The sequence below is a fragment of the Camellia sinensis genome, chromosome 3 (assembly GCF_055761805.1).
Source record: "Camellia sinensis isolate YWXY chromosome 3, ASM5576180v1, whole genome shotgun sequence".
NCBI lineage: Eukaryota > Viridiplantae > Streptophyta > Magnoliopsida > Ericales > Theaceae > Camellia > Camellia sinensis.
This window is the reverse complement of record NC_138963.1, coordinates 66,345,076-66,367,266: the sequence shown is the minus strand read 5'-3', so window position 1 is coordinate 66,367,266 and position 22,191 is coordinate 66,345,076. Positions and strand designations below refer to the sequence as shown.

At 34.2% G+C, this 22,191-nt stretch overlaps 2 protein-coding genes across 5 annotated transcripts in view; one reads left to right on the top strand and one right to left on the bottom strand.

Annotated features, from left to right (window-relative positions):
• Positions 1 to 8,968, top strand: part of LOC114255856 (uncharacterized) — a 45,192-nt gene extending 36,224 nt beyond the window's left edge. The window contains exons 4-6 of the mRNA XM_082918107.1: positions 8,001 to 8,099; positions 8,188 to 8,580; positions 8,822 to 8,968. Of these exons, the coding sequence (XP_082774233.1) occupies positions 8,001 to 8,099; positions 8,188 to 8,580; positions 8,822 to 8,968 (639 nt within the window). The remainder of the gene's footprint in view (positions 1 to 8,000; positions 8,100 to 8,187; positions 8,581 to 8,821) is intronic.
• A 1,811-nt stretch (positions 8,969 to 10,779) lies between these two features.
• LOC114323874 (cell division control protein 6 homolog B) lies at positions 10,780 to 19,237 on the bottom strand. Of its 4 annotated transcripts, none has more exons than XR_014364049.1 (17): positions 18,664 to 19,237; positions 18,454 to 18,562; positions 17,836 to 18,056; positions 16,836 to 16,910; positions 16,644 to 16,753; positions 16,334 to 16,440; positions 16,143 to 16,202; positions 15,575 to 15,648; positions 14,839 to 14,889; positions 14,542 to 14,591; positions 13,417 to 13,549; positions 13,122 to 13,211; positions 12,429 to 12,491; positions 12,241 to 12,346; positions 12,001 to 12,090; positions 11,740 to 11,862; positions 10,780 to 11,045 (listed from the first exon to the last, which is right to left on the bottom strand). XR_014364049.1 is itself a non-coding variant. In XM_082919935.1 (16 exons), exons 1-16 carry the CDS (start codon positions 18,844 to 18,846, stop codon positions 11,821 to 11,823), a joined length of 1,554 nt encoding a protein of 517 aa, XP_082776061.1. In that variant the 5' UTR covers positions 18,847 to 19,237; the 3' UTR covers positions 11,445 to 11,820. The 4 variants fall into 4 exon arrangements, 1 of the variants encoding a protein (XP_082776061.1); XR_014364048.1 differs by having other exon boundaries at positions 12,001 to 12,115; positions 12,241 to 12,336; XR_014364047.1 differs by having other exon boundaries at positions 12,241 to 12,336.
• Between the last annotated feature and the right edge of the window lie 2,954 nt (positions 19,238 to 22,191).

The following is a 22,191-nucleotide window of genomic DNA, read 5'->3' as shown; positions in this document are numbered from 1 at the left end:
AATGCAGCAAGATGAAGAATATAATTAGCAGAAGTGAAATACCAAATTTCTGAATGGAAAACATCAAATGAGGGTGGTCCTATTTATAGATGTGAAGGTGGCTCTTGGTTTTGAATTGAACAGGTATGTGGCTCTTGGTTTTGAATTGAACAAATATGATACCTGTTGGTTTTGAATTCCAACAGATAGCAAAACGGGAAGGGCTCTGTTTGGATGAGCAATAAATCCAAATCAGTTTAATTCTGTTTGAAAACGGGAAGGGCTCTGTTTGGATGAGCAATAAATCCAAATCAGTTTAATTCTGTTTGAAAACGGGAAGGGCCCTGTTTGGATGAACAAAAAATCCAAACCAATTTAATTTTGAATTCTGGATTTTATTTTAATAAAAAATAAAATTAAATTCAAATGTTTTTGGCCCAACCCAACTAGCGCCCAGCCCGGACGGACGGCGGCGGCGGCGCGCGCGTGTGTTGATTTTTGGGTCCAATGGGTCTAGCCCATTTTGTCCATAACCTCTCCCTCTAAAACACTTGGGTACCCCTTGGGGCACACCCCAAGTATCTCACCCTAAGCCTTATAAACCCTTTCAAAACTTCACCCCAAGTATCTCACCCTAAGCCTTATAAACCCTTTCAAAACTTCCCACCAAATCAATGTGGGACAAGCCAATTTACAACCTTAAGGAATTTCCACCAAAACTCCATTTCCATGGAGCACACTTTGGCTTCAATTTCCCATTCACTCGGTAATGGTTTTGAGCAACCAAATATATCACGTGAATCACAATGCGGCATAGAACGCGTTACCACTTTGACCCGAGTAAATCGACACTCGCGGCCCACCTAAAAAATAGACCGAACTTAGGAAAAAATTCTGGTTTTATCCAGAATTTTATAACCATTTCCAACAATCCCCCACATGAATGGAATTTGATGACAACGGAAATGCAACAATATGCAGACTTTAACGAAAGAGTATAAGTCGAAAATATCTTGCATCAGGATAGGTAGTTTTCGGCTTTGAACCTTCCCTAGTGATAACCTATCGGACTTACTGGCTAACCAATGGACGCGATGCCTTGAATTGTTCAGCCGTTTGTGTAAGCCAAGACAATAGATTTCACACAAAATATCTTATAACACATCGTGGTTCTCACTGTTGTGTTCATTTTGGCCTTGAACGCGCCTGGTTTTCATAAGTGTTTCTAGAGAATTTAGCCTCTTCATTCTCATAGAACCGGCCCCAGTTCAACACTCATATAGGTGATTCTTATTGTGAGTATCTCCTTATACTCATCTTGATTTTATGTCTTAATCAAGATATAAGTAATTATTAAAAGCAAAGCTTATCCTTATACCCCTGCATACAACATATGTTGCAGATATCACTCTCACCATAGGAATGGGTAGGGAATTTTTAATCCCCTGGTGATTTCTGGTGAGCCATACATAACTTAGTTGTCCCTTTGAACTTAGTTCTTGGGATCTCCAGTCATATAAGTAGGGTTACCATTATGACGACTCTTATGTAATAGGCTTTAATCCCATCCCCTTTGATGAACTATACACTAGCTCTTTTGTCAAACCTTTTGTTAACGGATCCGCAATATTCTCTTTAGATTTTATATAATCTATTGAGATTATTCCGTTTGACAACAATTGCCTTACGGTATTATGTCGACGACGAATATGTCGTGACTTACCATTATACATATGATTCTGTGCCCTGCCTATTGCAGATTGACTATCACAATGAATGCAAATAGCTGGCACAGGTTTTGGCCACATTGGAATGTCTTCTAAGAAGTGACGAAGCCATTCTGCTTCTTCACCTGCTTTGTCTAAAGCAATGAACTCGGATTCCATTGTGGATCGTGCGATGCAAGTTTGTTTCGTGGACTTCCAAGAAATAGCAGCGCCTCCTAGAGTAAAGACATATCCACTAGTGGATTTTGAATCTTTAGTATCCGATATCCAATTGGCATCACAATAACCTTCGAGTACTGCTGGATATCGAGTAAAGTTCAAACCATGATCACGAGTAAATCTTAGATATCTAAGAACCCGAATGATCGCTTTCCAATGGTCTTCTCCAGGATTACTAGTGTACCTACTCAATTTACTGATAGCATAAGCTATATCAGGACGAGTACAATTCATTAGGTACATTAGGCTTCCAATGATTTGGGAGTATTTTAACTGAGACACTGCATCTCCTTTATTTTTTGATAAATAAAGACTGATGTCTACAGGTGTTCTAGCTAAATTCAAATCATCCTTGATAAATTTATCAAGAATTTTCTCAATATAATGAGATTGAGATAATGCATATCCGTCAGATGTTTTAGTAATTTTCATTCCTAATATAACATCTGCGACCCCCATATCTTTCATATCAAATCTTTTGTTAAGCATCTGCTTAGTTGATTTGATCATGTTTTGACTGCTTCCGATGATAAGCATGTCATCCACATAAAGACAAACTATGACATATCCTTGGTCAGTGTTTTTAACATAGACGCATTTGTCACATTCGTTTATCTTAAACCCATTAGTAAGCATTGCATGATCAAATTTTTCATGCCATTGCTTAGGTGCTTGTTTTAATCCATAAAGGGATTTTACAAGTCGACAAACTTTCTTTTCTTGCCCTGATACTACAAACCCTTCGGGTTGTTCCATATAAATCTCTTCATTTAGATCACCGTTTAAGAAAGCTGTCTTAACATCCATTTGATGTATTTCTAAATTAAACAACGCTGCTATAGAAATAAGCATGCGAATGGATGTTATTCTTGTCACAGGGGAATATGTGTCAAAATAGTCCAGACCTTCCTTTTGTCTGTAACCTTTAACAACAAGTCTTACTTTATACTTGTCAATTGAACCATCTAATTTCATTTTTCTCTTGAATATCCATTTATATCCAAGAGGTTTAGAACCTGGTGGAAGATCCACCAATTCCCAAGTATGATTTTGCATAATGGATTCAATTTCATTATTAACAGCCTCTTTCCACAAAGGTGCTTCAGGACCTGTCATTGCTGCCTTAAAGCTTTGAGGTTCATTTTCTAACAAGTATGTCAGAAAATCTGGACCAAAGGATTTTGATGTTCTTGCTCTCTTACTTCGCCTAGGTTCATCATTAGTTAAATCCTGTTGGTCGAGACTATTACTAGTCTGTTGTGTTTGATTGTCATTAGTTTCTTGACTTTGTGTACAATCATAAGTTCTTTTCTGTGAACTTAATTCCTGTCCTTTCTTGTAAGGAAAGACATGTTCAAAAAACACAGCATTCCTTGACTCTATAATAGTGTTCACATTTATATCAGGTATTTCTGATTTATAAGTCAGAAACCGATATGCACTACTATTCTGAGCATAACCAATAAACACACAGTCTATTGTTTTTGGTCCAATCTTAGTCTTTTTAGGAACAGGAACTTCAACTTTTGCCAAACACCCCCACACTTTTAAATATTTGTAGGAAGGCGATCGACCTTTCCACAATTCATAAGGAGTGCTGTTGGTTTTCTTGTGGGGTATTCTATTAAGAACATAATTAGCAGACAATATTGCTTCCCCCCACAAGTTCTGTGGTAAGCCTGAACTTAGTAACATGGCATTCATCATTTCTTTTAAGGTTCTATTCTTCCTTTCAGCAATTCCATTTTGCTGTGGAGAATAAGGGGCTGTAGTTTGATGAATAATGCCATGTTGTGCACAAAATTCATTTAATGGTGCATCATATTCACCACCCCTATCACTTCTAACCATTTTAATGGTTTTACCAAGTTGATTTTCAACTTCTGTTTTGTAGAGTTTAAAAATTTCTAAGGCTTTATCTTTACTTCTAAGTAAATAAACATAACAATATCTTGTGCAATCATCGATAAATGTTATGAAATACTTTTTGCCACCTCTAGTTTGAATAAATTTTAAATCACATACATCAGTGTGAATTAATTCTAGAGGTTCGATTTTTCTTTCAACCGATTTAAATGGAGCCTTAGTTAGTTTCGCTTCTACACAAATTTCACATTTATGATTAGGAGTAATTTCAAACTTTGGTATATGATCTAAACCAATTAATCTACGCAAAGCATCAAAATTCACATGTCCTAATCTACCATGCCATAAATTTGACTCAAGAATATAAACAAAAGATGTGTTATTCTTATTCATAGCAACTTTCGGTACAACTGTCATTACATTCAACTTAAAGAGACCATCACTCATGTATCCCTTACCAACATACATACCACTCTTTGTTAATACAAATTTATCAGACTCAAATACAAGCCTAAAACCATTTTTACTTAACAAAGACCCAGAAACTAAATTCTTCCGGATGTCAGGTACATGCAGTACGTTGTTGAGGGTCAGTTCTTTCCCTGATGTCATCTTCAAGATCACTTTCCCTTGTCCAGCCACAGTAGAAGTAGAAGAATTTCCCATAAAAAGTTGTTCACCATTTGCAGCCTCATTGTAGGTAGTGAACATCTTCTTGTCCGCACATATGTGACGAGTTGCTCCAGTGTCAACCCACCACTCTTTGGGATTTCCCACCAAGTTAGCCTCAGACACCACAGCAGAAAGGTTGATGTCATTCACTCCGTCAGAGATGTAATCCAATTCTGTTATATTGGCCTGATTGGTGGTCTTCTTACTTGTACTTCCATGATTCTTCTTAGGGCGGCGGCAGTCAGAAGCTCGATGTCCAGTTTTGCCACAGTTATAGCATTTTCCTTTGAACTTCTTGCTACTATCGCCTTGTTTAGGACCATCTCCAGTAAACTTCCTCTTTTTGTTATGTGGTTTATGAACTTGTTCAACCACATTAGCCTTGGACTCAATAGGATTTTTCCCATTCCTCTTTTCAGCCTTTCGGTTATCTTCTTCAATTCTTAATCTTACAATCAATTCATCCATAGTCATCTCTTTGCGTTTATGTTTTAAATAATTTTTGAAATCTTTCCAAGCCGGTGGTAACTTTTCCACTAAAGCAGCGACTTGGAATGACTCGCTAAGAGACATACCTTCTGAATGAATATCATGCAAAATTATTTGAAAACTTTGAACTTGAGATATTACCGTTTGGGAGTCTACCATAACAAAGTCCAGAAATTTACCGACGACAAATTTCTTCGTGCCGGCATCTTCTGTCTTGTATTTCTTCTCCAAAGAATCCCATAATTCTTTTGCTGTTTTCAGAGGACTGTATACATTATACAGCATATTGTCAAGGCCATTTAGGATGTAGTTTCTGCACAGGAAATCTGAATGTTTCCAAGCATCTACAGCGGCAACAACTTGCCGATCACTTTCACCCTCTTTAAGTGCTGGAGCCTCTTCATGGAGAAACCGGGCCAAATTAAGAGTTGTAAGATAGAACAGCATCTTCTGCTGCCATCTCTTAAACTCGGTACCGTTAAATTTTTCCGGTTTTTCTCCATGATTGATTGGTACATGAACATGGTTCTGAATAGGGACCGATGTAGGTGTAACAATAGGAGTACCACTGCCAGATGCAGTTTCAGTTGTAGTAGCCATAATCTCTGATTACAAAAATCAGAAAAAATTAAAACACAAATTAACTTTCTAGTTACTAAAACCAGAAAATAAATTATAACAACAAAATAATTTTATTTTCCTTATTACTAAAACTAGAAAAATAAAATATCACAAGAATTTTCTGTAATACCAAATAATATTCTGAATTGTTAATGACACCAGTATCGTACTACTAGTTGTTGTCAAAGAAAAGAGACAGTATATTACTACTATCTGTCAAATAGCATAAATCACCATTTGTTTTTCCAACCAGAATATTAATTTGAAAACACAGAAAATTAAATACAATGAAGATACCCAAAAAGGATTCTGTCTTAAGATTGTCGGACAATCTTCACTGTATTTAAAAGATTTAATTCTATTGTGTACACAACAACAAATAGAATTTAAAGAAATAAAGAAAATGAGAGAATTTGTTTGAATACAAAAATCAAACTCGAAATAAAAATAAATAAATAAATAAATAAAAGATTTTATTTTGTTACAAAAATAAAATTAAAATCTGATTTAAATAAATAAAAACAACACTGAAAATAAATTAAATAACTTACTTGATTTAATTTCTTCGATTTATTTTCTGATCAAGTCCAGTGTTTGACACTGTGTCCTTAAGACAGATTCGTCCTCTCCACGGTACTTTCAGAATTTGGACGTCTATCTCCCAGGATGAAATGATCTTACCACAAACAATAGCAGCACTACAAATTGTTTGCCTTACGAACACACTAAGTGTTTACACTCTTTCTTTCGGAAATAAAATGCAGCAAGATGAAGAATATAATTAGCAGAAGTGAAATACGAAATTTCTGAATGAAAAACATCAAATGAGGGTGGTCCTATTTATAGATGTGAAGGTGGCTCTTGGTTTTGAATTGAACAGGTATGTGGCTCTTGGTTTTGAATTGAACAGGTATGATACCTGTTGGTTTTGAATTCAAACAGATAGCAAAACGGGAAGGGCTCTGTTTGGATGAGCAATAAATCCAAATCAGTTTAATTCTGTTTGAAAACGGGAAGGGCTCTGTTTGGATGAGCAATAAATCCAAATCAGTTTAATTCTGTTTGAAAACGGGAAGGGCCCTGTTTGGATGAACAAAAAATCCAAACCAATTTAATTTTGAATTCTGGATTTTATTTTAATAAAAAATAAAATTAAATTCAAATGTTTTTGGCCCAACCCAACCAGCGCCCAGCCCGGACGGACGGCGGCGGCGGCGCGCGCGTGTGTTGATTTTTGGGTCCAATGGGTCTAGCCCATTTTGTCCATAACCTCTTCCTCTAAAACACTTGGGTACCCCTTGGGGCACACCCCAAGTATCTCACCCTAAGCCTTATAAACCCTTTCAAAACTTCACCCCAAGTATCTCACCCTAAGCCTTATAAACCCTTTCAAAACTTCCCACCAAATCAATGTGGGACAAGCCAATTTACAACCTTAAGGAATTTCCACCAAAACTCCATTTCCATGGAGCACACTTTGGCTTCAATTTCCCATTCACTCGGTAATGGTTTTGAGCAACCAAATATATCACGTGAATCACAACGCGGCATAGAACGCGTTACCACTTTGACCCGAGTAAATCGACACTCAGGGCCCACCTAAAAAATAGACCGAACTTAGGAAAAAATTTTGGTTTTATCCAGAATTTTATAACCATTTCCAACAATCCCCCACATGAATGGAATTTGATGACAACGGAAATGCAACAATATGCAGACTTTAACGAAAGAGTATAAGTCGAAAATATCTTGCATCAGGATAGGTAGTTTTCGGCTTTGAACCTTCCCTAGTGATAACCTATCGGACTTACTGGCTAACCAATGGACGCGATGCCTTGAATTGTTCAGCCGTTTGTGTAAGCCAAGACAATAGATTTCACACAAAATATCTTCTAACACATCGTGGTTCTCACTGTTGTGTTCATTTTGGCCTTGAACGCGCCTGGTTTTCATAAGTGTTTCTAGAGAATTTAGCCTCTTCATTCTCATAGAACCGGCCCCAGTTCAACACTCATATATGTGATTCTTATTGTGAGTATCTCCTTATACTCATCTTGATTTTATGCCTTAATCAAGATATAAGTAATCATTAAAAGCAAAGCTTATCCTTATACCCCTGCATACAACATATGTTGCAGATATCACTCTCACCATAGGAATGGGTAGGGAATTTTTAATCCCCTGGTGATTTCTGGTGAGCCATACATAACTTAGTTGTCCCTTTGAACTTAATTCTTGGGATCTCCAGTCATATAAGTAGGGTTACCATTATGACGACTCTTATGTAATAGGCTTTAATCCCATCCCCTTTGATGAACTATACACTAGCTCTTTTGTCAAACCTTTTGTTAACGGATCCGCAATATTCTCTTTAGATTTTATATAATCTATTGAGATTATTCCGTTTGACAACATTTGCATGAATAGGTCGGAGCTCCTGCTCGTGTTGGCCTTATTGCTCCAATTGATGTTGTTGTTCCTCCTGGAAACACTGGATTGGATCCATCTCAGACTTCCTTCTTCCAGGTTTATATCTTTCAAGCTCCTAACACCACTTGGTGATTCCCCCCCTCTTTCTCTCACTCGCTCCCTGTAATCTCACTCCATTTTTCAGGTGCTTAACATTCCAACCAAGATCAACAAAGGTACAGTTGAAATCATCACCCCTGTGGAGCTTATCAAGAAGGGCGAAAAGGTGGGTTCTTCCGAGGCCGCCCTTCTCTCAAAGCTATTGATAAGGCCATTCTCTTACGGTCTTGTAGTGTTGTCTGTCTACGACAATGGTTCTGTGTTTAGTCCTGAGGTGCTTCACCTCACAGACGACGATCTAATGGTGAAATTTGCTTCTGGGATATCCATGGTTGCCGCCCTGTCATTGGCTCTAACATACCCAACACTTGCTGCTGCACCTCACATGTTCATTAACGCCTACAAGAATGTTCTTGCTGTTGCAGTGGAAACACCATACTCTTTCACATACGCTGAGACCGTGAAGGAATACTTAAAGGTTAGCACTTATTTGTGGATCCAAGGTAGTGTTTTAGTTTATTGGAATGCCAATAAAATGGTTCATAAATTGGTGAATGGTGATTCAATTTTCTTTTTTACCGAAATAAACATAGAAATGGGTATTTTGACAGAACGATAAATTAATTCCAACCTTCCGCTCCAGTAAACCAAGCACTAGGTTTCATTTCATTTTCCTTTCTTTGCAACATTGGTAAATTGTTTGAACGATGAAATTGCAGGATCCAAGCAAATTTGCTGCTGCTGTTGCTGCTCCAGTTGCTGCTGCTGCTGCTCCTGCAGCTGATGCCAAGAAGGAAGAGGTTAAGGAGCCTGAGGAGGAGTCTGATGACGATCAACCTATCTTCGGTTTGTTTGATGATGAGTGAAGAGAGAGTAGTATGGTGAACTTTTTTGCTATGTTTTGGTATCGTTTAGGATCCTTTTGGTTTGATTTCTGTTTGACTTATGGGAAACTTTGGTTATAGTTGGAATTACTGTTTTGGCTTTTTAGTTATTTCATATCCTAATCAAATGCGTTTTTTTCCTTCTGTAGTCTCATGTCAATGGGACGAGGTTGAGTTTGTAGTCTCTTGTCCCCATCCCATCCCCATCTTTGATGAGAGCGGAACTGGAGTGAGGAAATGTAATGTCAAGATAATTATTATTACTTTTTAATAGGAGTGGGAAGGGGTCGGTTGCAATCACAGAATCTCTAATCTGTTATCCGTTCGTTAGATTGGTAGATTGGAAAAAATCAATCCACATCTGTCCGTCAATTCGGCGAATGTGGATTGAGCGGATTGGCGATGGATGTGAATCGATTTGGCAGTTTAAAATTTTATAAATTTTTAACATAATTTAACTATGCATTTCCTCAAAAAAATATATATATATATTACAGCCATTGACTTAAAAAAGTATTACAATCATAGCATGTTTCAAATATTACAATCTGTGATTCTTAAAATATAAAAATAATTCAAACCACTAAAATTATAAAACAGAGCAATAGTGAAGATTATATGCCTATTGTTACATTTAATCTGTTTTCGAAAACAAAAACCAACAAACATACATCATCTTTTTATTTATTACTTTTAGAGTTAGATTTAAAAATAAAAAAAATATAGATAAAATAATACATTTATTTTTTTCAATTCAAAAAATATATATTTAAGTTGAAAATTCTTTTTCAATAGAACATTTAAATTATTTTTCAATTAAAATTATAAACAGAATTGAAAACACAAAATCTTACAAATTATTAGGAGTGCTCATGATTTAACAATTCAGTTGCGGCCAAAAATCTCAAATCCACCATCTGTCCAAAACTAAGCGGATTGGAAAAAATCAATTCGCAACCGTCCACTCGTCATCACGCATCCGTCCAAAATGAGGTGGATCGATGCGGTTCAGTCGGTTTGAACGGATCAGTATATCCACTGCTCACTCCTACCTTTAAGAGGGGATGGTATTAATGAAAAAAAAGATATAAAGGGATGGTATTAAAAAAAAAAAAGATATAAAACACAAATAGTTATAAGTATTAGGAAGAATTTTAAAAAAGTGAAATGTAGACAAAATAATTTCAAAATGATGAAAGTATAAAATAATTTATTTAATGAAGACTTGTACTTATCATCATTTTGAAATTATTTTTTCTATCCTCCACTTTTTTTTATGGTACTAGTGAAAATATAAAAACACATACTGAAAAATATATAACACAAATATTGATAAGTAATGAGAATTAAAAATATTAAAATGAGATAAAAAAAGATTAAATATCAAAGATAAGAGGTAAAAAATGAAAGATATAGGAATGTTTTGGTTTTTTACTTATTATTTAGCAAACTGAAATTATATATTAATATATATACATATAAAATCTAATATTTAATTTAATATAATTAAGAATATCATGTACACCCGTGACACTGCAATTTTCTTCGCAAGCTTGCTTTTGAAAGAGTGGGTGGAAAATATGAATAGGGTGATGCAAATATCCTCCTCGTTTTTTTTTTTTTTTTTTTTTTTTTTTTATCGCGAAGGAAAAAATCAGCACAAGTCAAAATCAAGACAGATTAGATAATTTTTGGTCATTTATAAGCAATCATTTTCGCCCTTCTTGGTAAGCTGAAAATTTGACGACTTTGCACTCATATCAGGGAATTCTGTTACAAGGAAGATATGGATGTGTATAATTCATTCTTCAAATAAATACCTGGGAAATTCTGTTACAAGGAAGATATGGATGTATATATTCCATTCTTCAATATTTTTGAGCTATATATATATATATATATTTTTTTTTTTAATTCTAAAAAACTAAGATAATTGAAATGTTAGCAACAGCAACACCCTCCTAGCCTTTCAAGTTTGCTCTTTGATTATTCCATCGGTTAAAGCTTATTCATTGCAACCTCTGAGTGAAATAATATGTGCTCACCAAAGCACTGTTATCTGCAACGAAAATGGAGCCTTTTAGAATAATGCAAACATGAGAGAGAGAAAGAGAGAGTGAGTGAGTTAAGTTTAACATGCTTTCACTCAGAATGTCCCAACTCAAACCTCCATAGCTTAGGTAATCTTACAGTGAAACAGACATGTGTTTTGCATCAAATAAACTAGAATACAAGCAAAAAACCCAAAATACAAACAATTAGAATTAGCTAGAAATGAGAAAGCTCTACAGCGTTGGCAATCCTAAAAGCTGAAACTTCAGTGTTTCAGCATTGTATAACACTAGAATACAGAAACAAAACATCAGGCAAGCAAAGGCTAAAAAAAAGGCTTGTGAAAGGGAAATTTCATTAGCATAGGAAAGGTTCCCTAGAACAAATTGTTGAACAAGTGAACAGCTGGTTAATTTGTACAGTAAAAATAATGATTTCATGGCAGTCAGCCGAATTACAAAGCATTTCTTCAGTCATATATCAAACATAAGTTGCATCAGCATTCTTGTTGCAAATAGGTCTGAAGAATGAGAAGCTATTTTTTGTGAAGATAGAAGACACAAAAACGAACAACATAAGCGATACAAGTGAAGAGGCATTATATAGTGTCAAGTTCCACAAGTGGAATGAAGATAAACGACCAACATGAGTTTAAGGAAGTGATATCTCGAGAAACAACTAAATAAGTGATGCCTTCTAACCTTTATAATTAGAGCATCCACATAACTGAAAATGGAACGGCCACCAATACCAAGCAAAAATAACAATCACAAGGCCATATCCTACTGACAAGCATTAAGGCAATTTCGAAAGACACGAATTCCCTGCCAAACAGATTATACAAAAATTAGCAAAAACAAAATAGTTCATTGTAAATAAGCAGATTGAAGCTATGCCAGAGTAACTTTCAAAAGATATTGACGAGCAGGACACACAATAAGCTTAAATTTATTTTCTAATACCTGCAATGCAAATGCAACATCTGCTTCATCGACTTTTAGTGTTACTCTTCTTAATTTATCTTCTCGAGATTGACCAAGTTTGAGAAGACCCTGCACTTTGAATCATGCATCTTAGCTTGCCATTTCACGGGGATCGTATCGTATTGCAAAATAAGCTTCATGCGCTCAATCTAAATCTTGTATAGAGAATTATATCCAAAGAAATAAATTCAATCAGAACACGCAGCATATTAAGCTCACCTGGTCACCTAGAACTCTACACATGCTTGAAAGTTCCATAATTCCAACTGGTGGGATTAATGTTAATTTGCAGATGTCTAAGTATGATTTACTGAGCTGCATTCATCTAGAAAATTTACAAATCTCAATTAACTGTTGTACAATGTACTCTTCTAAAGTCTTATTGAACACTATGTCAGCTAATATACCTCGCCTATAGTTGTATCCTTCTTTCCCCCACGGAAAAGCTTCACAGCAGAACAAAGTATAATCTGAAGCCAAGGGAAAAACCGTAAAAAACATAAAAACAGAATAATGTTTCTAGAGATAGGTAAGCAAGAGCAAGAAGGAAAACAGCATAAAAACTAACAGGCTACAATTTATCGAAACTGGTTTGGACTTTTGGACAGTGGACCCCAATTCTAAGAGCTGAACAGTTGGCTGCAATAGTATTATGCAAGTTTCCACAAAAATACTTATAACGCTTCTTATGATGCCATCAATTAAACACATCACAAGGCATGCCAAGATCAAAGACAACTTTCAGGAAGTTGAGTTGCCTAAAAAAAAACATCATTTGATTGATATATATAAAGTGAGGAACATTTGAAATAAGTACATACCTCCCATATTATCATCACTTTTAACATTCACCAGATCTCAGTTTTGGATGAATTTTCGTGATGTTACAATCATAGGGCACACATGCTAGTTTAGTAACTGAATTCAGTTGACACTAGATTTTCAATTACATCGTATCTAGATTATCTTATTAGATCAAAGCATAAATAAAGTCCTTCGAGTCATGAATAAACTCCTTTAAACAGACCCGTCAATATAAAATGCACATCTTTTGAGCCATAATAGTCAACTAATTAATCATGTTAGCAGAACAAACTTACCTGTTGATGTTGTGGAAGAGATTGTATGGTGTCCATTATTGGTGATCTATAGGTCTTTGACAAAGCAATAGCCATATGGTCAACCCTCACCTGTGACAAGCAGCAAAACTTGTAAGAAATATGAAATTCTTAAAAAGGGATATCTGAATCTGATTGCTTTTAGCTGGGCTAACAAAAAGTTTAAAAACTTTATATGGTGAGACAAACAGTTACTGACAAAACATGTTTTTATATCATTAATTTAACTTATTTACGCTTGGAATGGATGAAGTTGATGTAAATAGCAAGTGCCTACAATATCAATTCCTTGCTTTATTAAATCACAAGCTGGAGTTGTCTGTTGATTTGAGTACCCATTCTCTGCTAATGAGAAATCCAAATTGCATGCAGATTCCCTCAGCTCTGCTTGTAGCATCTCAATTGCACTTCTGAAACAGAAAAAATAAAAGACGAAGTAATTACACTGCAGTTTATACCCTAGTCAAAACAAAAGCATCATTTTCATCACAGATATGCCATCTACATCATTGGTTGTAGATTTTGCTGATACTACATTTACAATTTAAAGCCTATCACAGGGCTGAGTGACTACCTCGCAGTTAATAAGATTTAGCAATAGTAATATATGCAAGAAAGAGAACAAATTCCTACATTTCTCGTGGAATCTAATTTCTCAGTCATTAGTACTGCTTAAAATGAGATCAAGGGAGAGCATCATGGATGCACACTTGAATGAAGCCAAGCCCCATAAAAAAGAGAGAGAAGGGGCAGAGTAGATTGTTATCGGCGTAATTAATTGCACAGGCATATATAAATTAGCATCAAATTAAATATCAGCGATATACTTGTAGATGTCTGTATTTTCAAGACTTAGATATGTCTGTTACATTAAAACTTTCAAAATGTTCTTATAATCTTTTAAATTAAAATTTGCACTTTTCAAAAGTACAATTGATTTCTGCAGATAATATCCATTGATACATCAACATTGCTGGATTGTAACATATCCATATCATCTTATTGATATAGCATTCCTTGTAAGTGAAAATTGCTAATGTTGGTTATTGACATCTAAAAAATTCCCATACTATGCCCCTAAGTTTACTCTCTTGTATGCATGATAATTGTTTAGCTTCACATAAGTATGGACGACATCCTTATTTACATATTCCGAAAGAGTGTTAAGCTTATTACACCCATTGCTCACACACAGATGGTGTACATGTATAGTAATCATTAAGTCCAAAAAATTCTATAGAAGTCAACTTTTTTTTAACATTATTTCATTGACACTGTCATCTTCTTGATGATTACTTCTAAGCACATTTTCTACCAATCTAATTTCAATCATCTTGAATACAATACAAGTTCAACATATGCTACTAATTAAGTACTGTAACTATGGCAATAAAAGGCCAACCTGCAGATGCACAGAGCTTTCCTCATATCTCCAGATGCAGCTGCAACTTTCTGCCATGTTTTAAAAGATAATCAATTTCTTTGCTCATGAGACAATTACACATAATGGTGTTTGGTGCTGAAGTTTCACTGCTAACTTGAAATATAGAAAATTGAGGCTGCATCCTTAACGTCAAGAGAATTCATTCAAGTAATATTACATATACAGATCCACTACCAAATTAATGGCAATGTGTCAAGAAAAGAGAAGCAATCATTATTTATCAGAACACAGAAAAAATCAATGGTGGTGACTCACTCTGGCACAGAGTTCCAGGGCTTGGGGTTGAAAGACGACGTACGGAAGTGCCTGTTGTAAGAGAATAGCATTCAGTCTTGAGTTGAGTCAATAACAAATAAATGAATAAATAAATAAATTCTGTTTTAGAGTTTGAAGATTCCATTTTAATTTTTTATTTTTTTTTAATAAAGAGAATAGCATTCAGTCTTAAGTTAAGTCAATAACAAATAAATTCTGTTTTAGAATTTAAAGATTGCATTTTAAGTACTTTTTTACACATTCCTTGAACATTGCGGTATCTCCACAATTGAAGTACTTAGATATGTTAACATTAAATGCAGAAAGGTCACAATAGTGGCATTGGATTCCTAGGAAAATACTGAAAATGATTAAGTTGCAACTTGTTCAATTATCAACTTGTAATTGCAACTGCAAATGTATAATTTCTCACAGCCTCGTACCTACATTTTTTTTCTTCTTGCTTTTTGGAAAAAAAGCTAGAATTCTTAGGCCAACTTCAGATAAATAAAACATGAAAGTCATAATTTCCAACCCATACATTCACTCAGATGTGATGCTGCCATACTGAGAACAGGTTGTACACAAAGTGATTTACCTTTGGTCTTAAATAGAAAAAACATAGCATTTGGTCTTTCAAGCATATCCAATTCAAAATAATAAAAAATTATTGCTTGATTAAACAAAAGCAGACCACTTGTTTAAAGAAAAGCAAAAAAGGGAGCACAAGAATTACCATTAACCTCCGCTGAAGAATCATGATGATCTGATCCTTGGAGTATGCCCGAAAAGTTACCATCATAGGCTTGCCTAGCACAAGAAATGGGTAGAAGTAGAACCAAACAGTAAGTACCAAGGCCAACAACATAGCACATTCTTTTATGTCATTTTTATATGTGAAACTTCGATGAGAGGATGGAGAGGGGAATAGAAGACACCAATCACTGAGCATTACACCAAGTAGTGCTTAGCAGTTGCCTCCTGCTATTGCTAAGGAAGGTTTAGGCAAATAGAAAGGAGGAAGTGAGTTATCCAAACAGCAGGACTAGGAACTTCCACATTCCCTAATACCAATAGGTAACAATTATCCTTGTTGATGGAAACCAGCTAAGTTGTTAGGGTGACAATTCAATTACACATTGGTTGAATAAAACTATTGGAGAAATGTTTTGAAGATGTAAGCAATTTAGGGAGAAGGCCAGGCATCAAAGAGGGCCTTAGCGGAAGAAATCTTGTCACCAGACCTGATGAATTAGAAAGGATAGTGAATAAAGATGACTGACTAAAGCAAGTGACTAACTTACAACTCAATGACTGCAGTCTTGGAAGAAATCTATCTGCTAGGTCTATAGCATTAGCTATTCCTGTAAAAGCAAATGGAATATGAGAACTCCCCTACCACAGGCAGCTAACAGCTACTCTGTCATCAAATTCTGCACAAAATCACATAAATAGAGCAAAAAAAGTTTAAAACATTGTATTTGCAACATCATACCTATCAATATACATCTAGCGAAAGGGAAAGTCGTAAGCATGAAAAGATCATGAAGTACAGCCCGGTCTTTAGTTATTAAATAATCCAATTCATCAGCAATAATTAGCCTGTAAACAAGAAATCCACGTGAGCACAACCATACTTATGGTGATACTGATATTCTTAAACAAGTTACATCATATTTTTAAAGTCAGAGGGATCTTGCTTTTGTTGTATTTAATTCAACATAGCTAATTGCTATATTAAGAGATCAGGGGCCCATACTGTTTTAAGGAATCTAGGACTGCATGGGTAAGGAAATGCATCTTACATCATCTTCAGGCCAGTTGATTGCTGCTTTTGCGAGTACAAATTCTGAAGATGCTTTAATGGTGAAGTAGAACTTTTGGCTTTCTTCTGGAGTTGATTTTTTCCAAGTATCTGCCAAAGCTAATGCAATGTAAGCATATGGAAGTTGTAATTTTCAGGTGCTCAAAAGAAATAATCCCATTGATTTCAGTACCTTACTGAAAATTTCAGATGTGTTAGTAAGAGAAGTACAGTTTATGGCTAATACATCCAGTGGCTGAAAACCTGCCTGACATCAAGAGTTATGATTCAATTAGTATTAGGGTTAAAAAAGTCACCTATTACAGAATAAAAGGAAATTTATATGCACATTTATATTTCCCAACTTCCTTATCAATTAACCTGCATTTGCATGTAATATCCTACGTCGAACTCCATAAAAGGTAAATTAAGACATAATGATTCTTCTTACGTTCCATTCAAATGACTTGTGCAAAGATCAGCTGAAGAGCTAGCTCTCAAAATTGGGAAAATAATTGCAATCAATGTAATGCAAGTGAGTGCAAGTGAAAATTGTGCCCGGGATTGCACAAAAAGAGAAAATCATACTAGCATTTGTGGTATAATTCATTTTGTTTGGTATCATTTTCAAAAGTTGCTTTTGTTTATAAAAAAATAAAAAATAAAAAGAAAAGAAAAGAAGTAATATTAAAGCACTTTGGGCTGTTAATAGCCTTGGTGGATTTGAAAAAATTGTATAAAAAATGTGAAAATGCTTTGGGATGTGTAAAAAATACATCGATATTCTAATTTTTTCAACATTTTGTTTCTCTTATTGAGAGCCTATTGAGCTGTCATTAGCAGCATCCATATTAAAATTGTTTTGGCAGGCAAAAAAAAAAAAAAATCTGAAAGACAACTCATGTTTGAGGAAAAATTGAAATATGCTCCATAAGGTCCCAAAAAAATTTGTACTAAAATAAAAGTGACACAAAAAATATAGTGTTTTCAAACTTCTAAAAACACAAAAATTGAAAACCAGAGACAAAAACAAGAACAATGGAAATGATGCTTAAAACATGTTCTGAACTTTTCCCTTAACAATTTCCAAACAAAGGAGTGACCGATAATTTGTTTGTTGAATATAAACCGGTAATGCAGCAAGATTAACATTTTCAACCAAACACTTATTCAATTAAGGGCAATCAGCTTACCCCCTGTGCCCAATAGACCAGAGAGTCTTTAACTCTTTCCATCAACAGCGATTTCCCAGTCCCTGGACATCCACACACATACAAACTCCCTGCTTTCTCTTGCTCTATGCATTGTTTACAGAACTCCAAAACCCTTTTCTTCTCATCTTCCCTGCACACAACCGTATGTGGCGCCGTTGATACATGCAATGCCTCCTTCACTGCACTCAACTGCACCGCATCTATTACATAAGATCAAAACTAACATTTGGTTAATATCGAACGATAATGTCCATATATATATATATATATATATGTATACCATATATATATATATATATATATATTTATACATATACACACTTGCGGCGGTGAGTACAAATGCATTGTGTCTTTTGAACTTCACATCTAAATTCTTTGACGATTTGATGAAAGGGAAAGACGGATTTAATTTCAAAATGGTTAATAATTATTCGAACGTCAAATATATCATTAATCCTCTAATTTGAGGGAAATTTCATTTTAGTTCTCGTAATTTTAATTTTATTAATTTAAACTCCACATTTTAAATTTCGTTCATCTATCAATTGTCGTTAATAAAAGCACAACCTATAAAATTGTTTAATTGCTCAAACTTGCCTCTTGGATTCCATTTTGGTTTGTCAATAAAATCATCAGACAATTTTTTCACCAGCAATTCGCGAGATTTGACAACCTTATTATCACCAGATTCTTTTTCAATAATTCCCTGGAGAAAAAAAAAAAACATAAAAATGTAAGAAACTCCAACACTATCACCATCAATGGCGGAATATCAACAGATGCAAATCGAAGTGCTTTCAGACTCACATTTTCAGTGCAATTGAGGCCGCCATTGATGCATCGACGAGGAGATTTCGACTTTGATCCGTCTTCTGCAGCCGAATCGGATCTCAATCTTCGCTTCCGAAGAGTGAAGTCGCCATTGGATCTGATGTCGCTGATCTTGATGGATTTGGTATCGTTGAGTTCATTGGTGATGATGCTCGGCATGATTGAGAGATCGAAGAGGTCAAGCTCTTACAAATATGAGAATCTGTGACTCCCGGACATAACCTCTTCCTTGCAAATTATTCTGTAGGTTGTGGTCAATTTACACCAAGCCGGTCAACCGGCCAGAGATCCTCTTGATCGGCCAGTGTTTCAAATTCAAAATTTTTCGTTAGAATGCGTGATATCAGACGAAGTTTTAACTTAAATTTTTATTTAAATTTGATGAAAAAAAATTTTAAACGTCGAAGATGCTCTTAAGGCGTTTAGTCAAAAAAAATATTTAAAAAAAAATCATTATAAAAATAAACTCTATGCATGTATTTTGTAAAAAGTTGAAAACTTATTTGAAAAAAAAAAATATTCAATTTCCAAACAAACCTAGATCTTTGATGAGTTTATTGAATTATTTTGGGTTGATTACGCTTTCTACTTCAACTAGTGTCAAATTATGTAATTATGGCTCGATTGGAAATTAATTTTTCAGTTATTTTTAATTTTTTATGAAATAATGTGCAAAAAAAAAAGAATAGAATTAATGATTTGATAATTTGTAGTATTTTTTTGACTTTGAAACTTGTTTTTTGTGTCCTAAATAAGTGTACTTTTTATTTTTTTGAACTAAAAAATTGAGGAAAAAAATATGGATGTTTTGATTAACTTTTTATTTTTTTACAGAAAAATATGTAATAAAAAATTGTATAAATAAAGTGTATAGTAGAAGAAAATTAATTGATTGTACGGCTCTCCTGCGGCTGCGCAGCATGTCTTCATAGAAATAATTGCCTCCTTTAGGACAAATAACTTTTGGACAGTGATGGTCGGTCCATGGGGGCCATCATGGGTCTCATTTTAATAATCTGAACCGTTCAATATGTACAACTCGTCGAGTATTATATGATTGTAAAAAATCACATTAATCGGATATCAATAACTATATGATCGGATTAGTTTTGTTCAAGAGTTAACTATCACACCATTTGTTTTGTTTTGTTTATACAAAATTGATTTGATCATATAGTTAACGATATCCGATCAACGTGGTTTTTTACGGGCGTATATTACTCGACGAGTTCAACATATTCAACGATTCAGATTATTAAAATGGGACCTATGGTGGCCGCTACAGACCGACCATCACTATCGAAAAATTATTTGCCCGGAAGGAGGTAAATTTTTTTTTGCCCAAGAGAAGTGTATGATAGCCTCTGTGACGTTGTCAGTGGATTTATATTATAAAAATGTATAAACTATTTTTTTAATATTTTTTATTTGTGAATAGTAATACATTTTTTACTTTTTGTGTAATTTTTTGACTTTTTGGATTATATTTGACTTGCCAAACTTGACCTAAAAATCCTTATTTCCAAACAAAGGCCATAATTCATTAATGATTCATTGAATCTATTAAATTCTTAAAATATATAAATCAAAATTAATTTAATTTTTGAATTATTGATTAAATCTATTAAATTTATGAACTATTTAATTTCAATCAAGTTGGTCTTGAAAGAATTACAAAAATATAATATAAGCTCATTATAAATTAATAAAAGATAGTTAAAAAAAACTATTTAAAAAAAAAATCTTAAATTTCTATTGCATTTTAAAAAAAATAGGTGGTACTTCTTCCGGTGAAGTTCTTTTATAAGACCAAAAGAGTGTAGAATGTTTTTACTTATATTATGTAGTAGTTACTTGCTTGTATTTATCTACTGTTATATGCCAACTTCGTTTATACTAATTTTCAATTGACTGTATTTATGTTTTTCATTAAGTTTTTAAAGTAGGGAAAATCGGTTTAAGGTCCCTATCCAACTTTTAGTAATGGATTAGGTCCACAATGTGTTCTTTTGTAGCCTAAGGTCCCTCAATGTTATTTTAGAGTGTAAAATACCTGTCTTACCCTTGTTTATAATATACGTTGTTTTCAATTTGGCAGCTAAAGATCATATTGATATTTTGTGGGAGATTACGTGAGGATGAATTTGACGATTCAGATTTTTGTGGAGATTTTCTAGGGTTTTGTAGGTGTTGAAATCCTGTTCGTTGTTTGTAGGTGTTGAAATCCTGTACGAGTTGAAATCATGTTCGTTGTTTGTAGGTGTTGATTGATCGTGTAGGAGTTGAAATCTGGTTCATTGTGTTTGATTTGATTTCATGTGGAGTTGAAATAGATAAGTTTTCAATTTTTGATTTGATTTGATCGTGTAGGTGTTGAATTAGGTTTTTGTTTTTAGTTTTGATCAATGTGAGAGAGACGAACTCAGTGTTGTTCTTTTTGATTTTTGAAGTTAATTTTTCATTATCTATTATTGATGAATTTTCGATGGAGTTGATTTTGATTTTTGGAGTTGCTTTTTCATTCTCTGTCAACATGGTTATGAGTTCCTTTTTGGTGCTCTGTTTTTCTGCGTTTTGTGCTCTGTTTTTTGTTCACTTTGCATTTTTTGTGTAGTGCAGAGAAAATTGCAGGTTTGTTACTATAATTGAACTCAAATCACAGAGAAAATTGTAAACTTGTAGTGCAGTGAAAATCACAGAGAAAATTGTAAGTAGGCAGAGAAATTTACAGACGTAGCAATAGAGCAGTAAATGTTTTGTTTTTTTTAAATTTTTTTTTGAATTAAGTGTTTTGTGAACATAACAGATTTTCTCTGTGATTTTTTTATGTGCTTGTGTTTAATATATTTTTGTCTCTTGATGTTAATGTGTTTTTGTTTTTGTTATATTGAAAGTGAATATAAGTTCACAAATTTCTCTGGACTTTTCTTTGTAGTCCAGAGAAAATCATATGATTGTATTACAAATGATAAGTATTACAAATTTCTCTGGACTTATATGTTGTGTTTTTATATGTTTGCACTTTTCAAAGTTTTCTGATATGTTTTCTTTGCACTTTTCATTTTTTTTTTTTTTTTGCACTATTCATGGTTCTGGACTTTTCTTTGTAGTATAGAGAAAATCATAGGTTTGTTATTATAATCCAATGAAAATGACAGAGAAAATGTTAAGCTTGTAGTTGAGTGAAAATCACCCTTGAAGTTGGTGTCTTGATCTTGATGCTTATTGGTTCTTCAAGGTAGCAACAGAGAAAATTACAGAGAAAATTACCTTGACAGAGAAAATTACCTTGTAATCCCAGAGAAAATTACAAGGTAGCAATGATTACACAACAGAGAAAATTACAAGGTAGCAACATAAACATGACAGAGAAAATTACACGACAGAGAAATTTTGAGGAAATGGTGCATTGAACAAAATAAATATGCCATAGAAAATTAGACACAAGACATAAACATAAGTTCACAAATTTCTCTGGACTTTTCTTTGTAGTCCAGAGAAAAT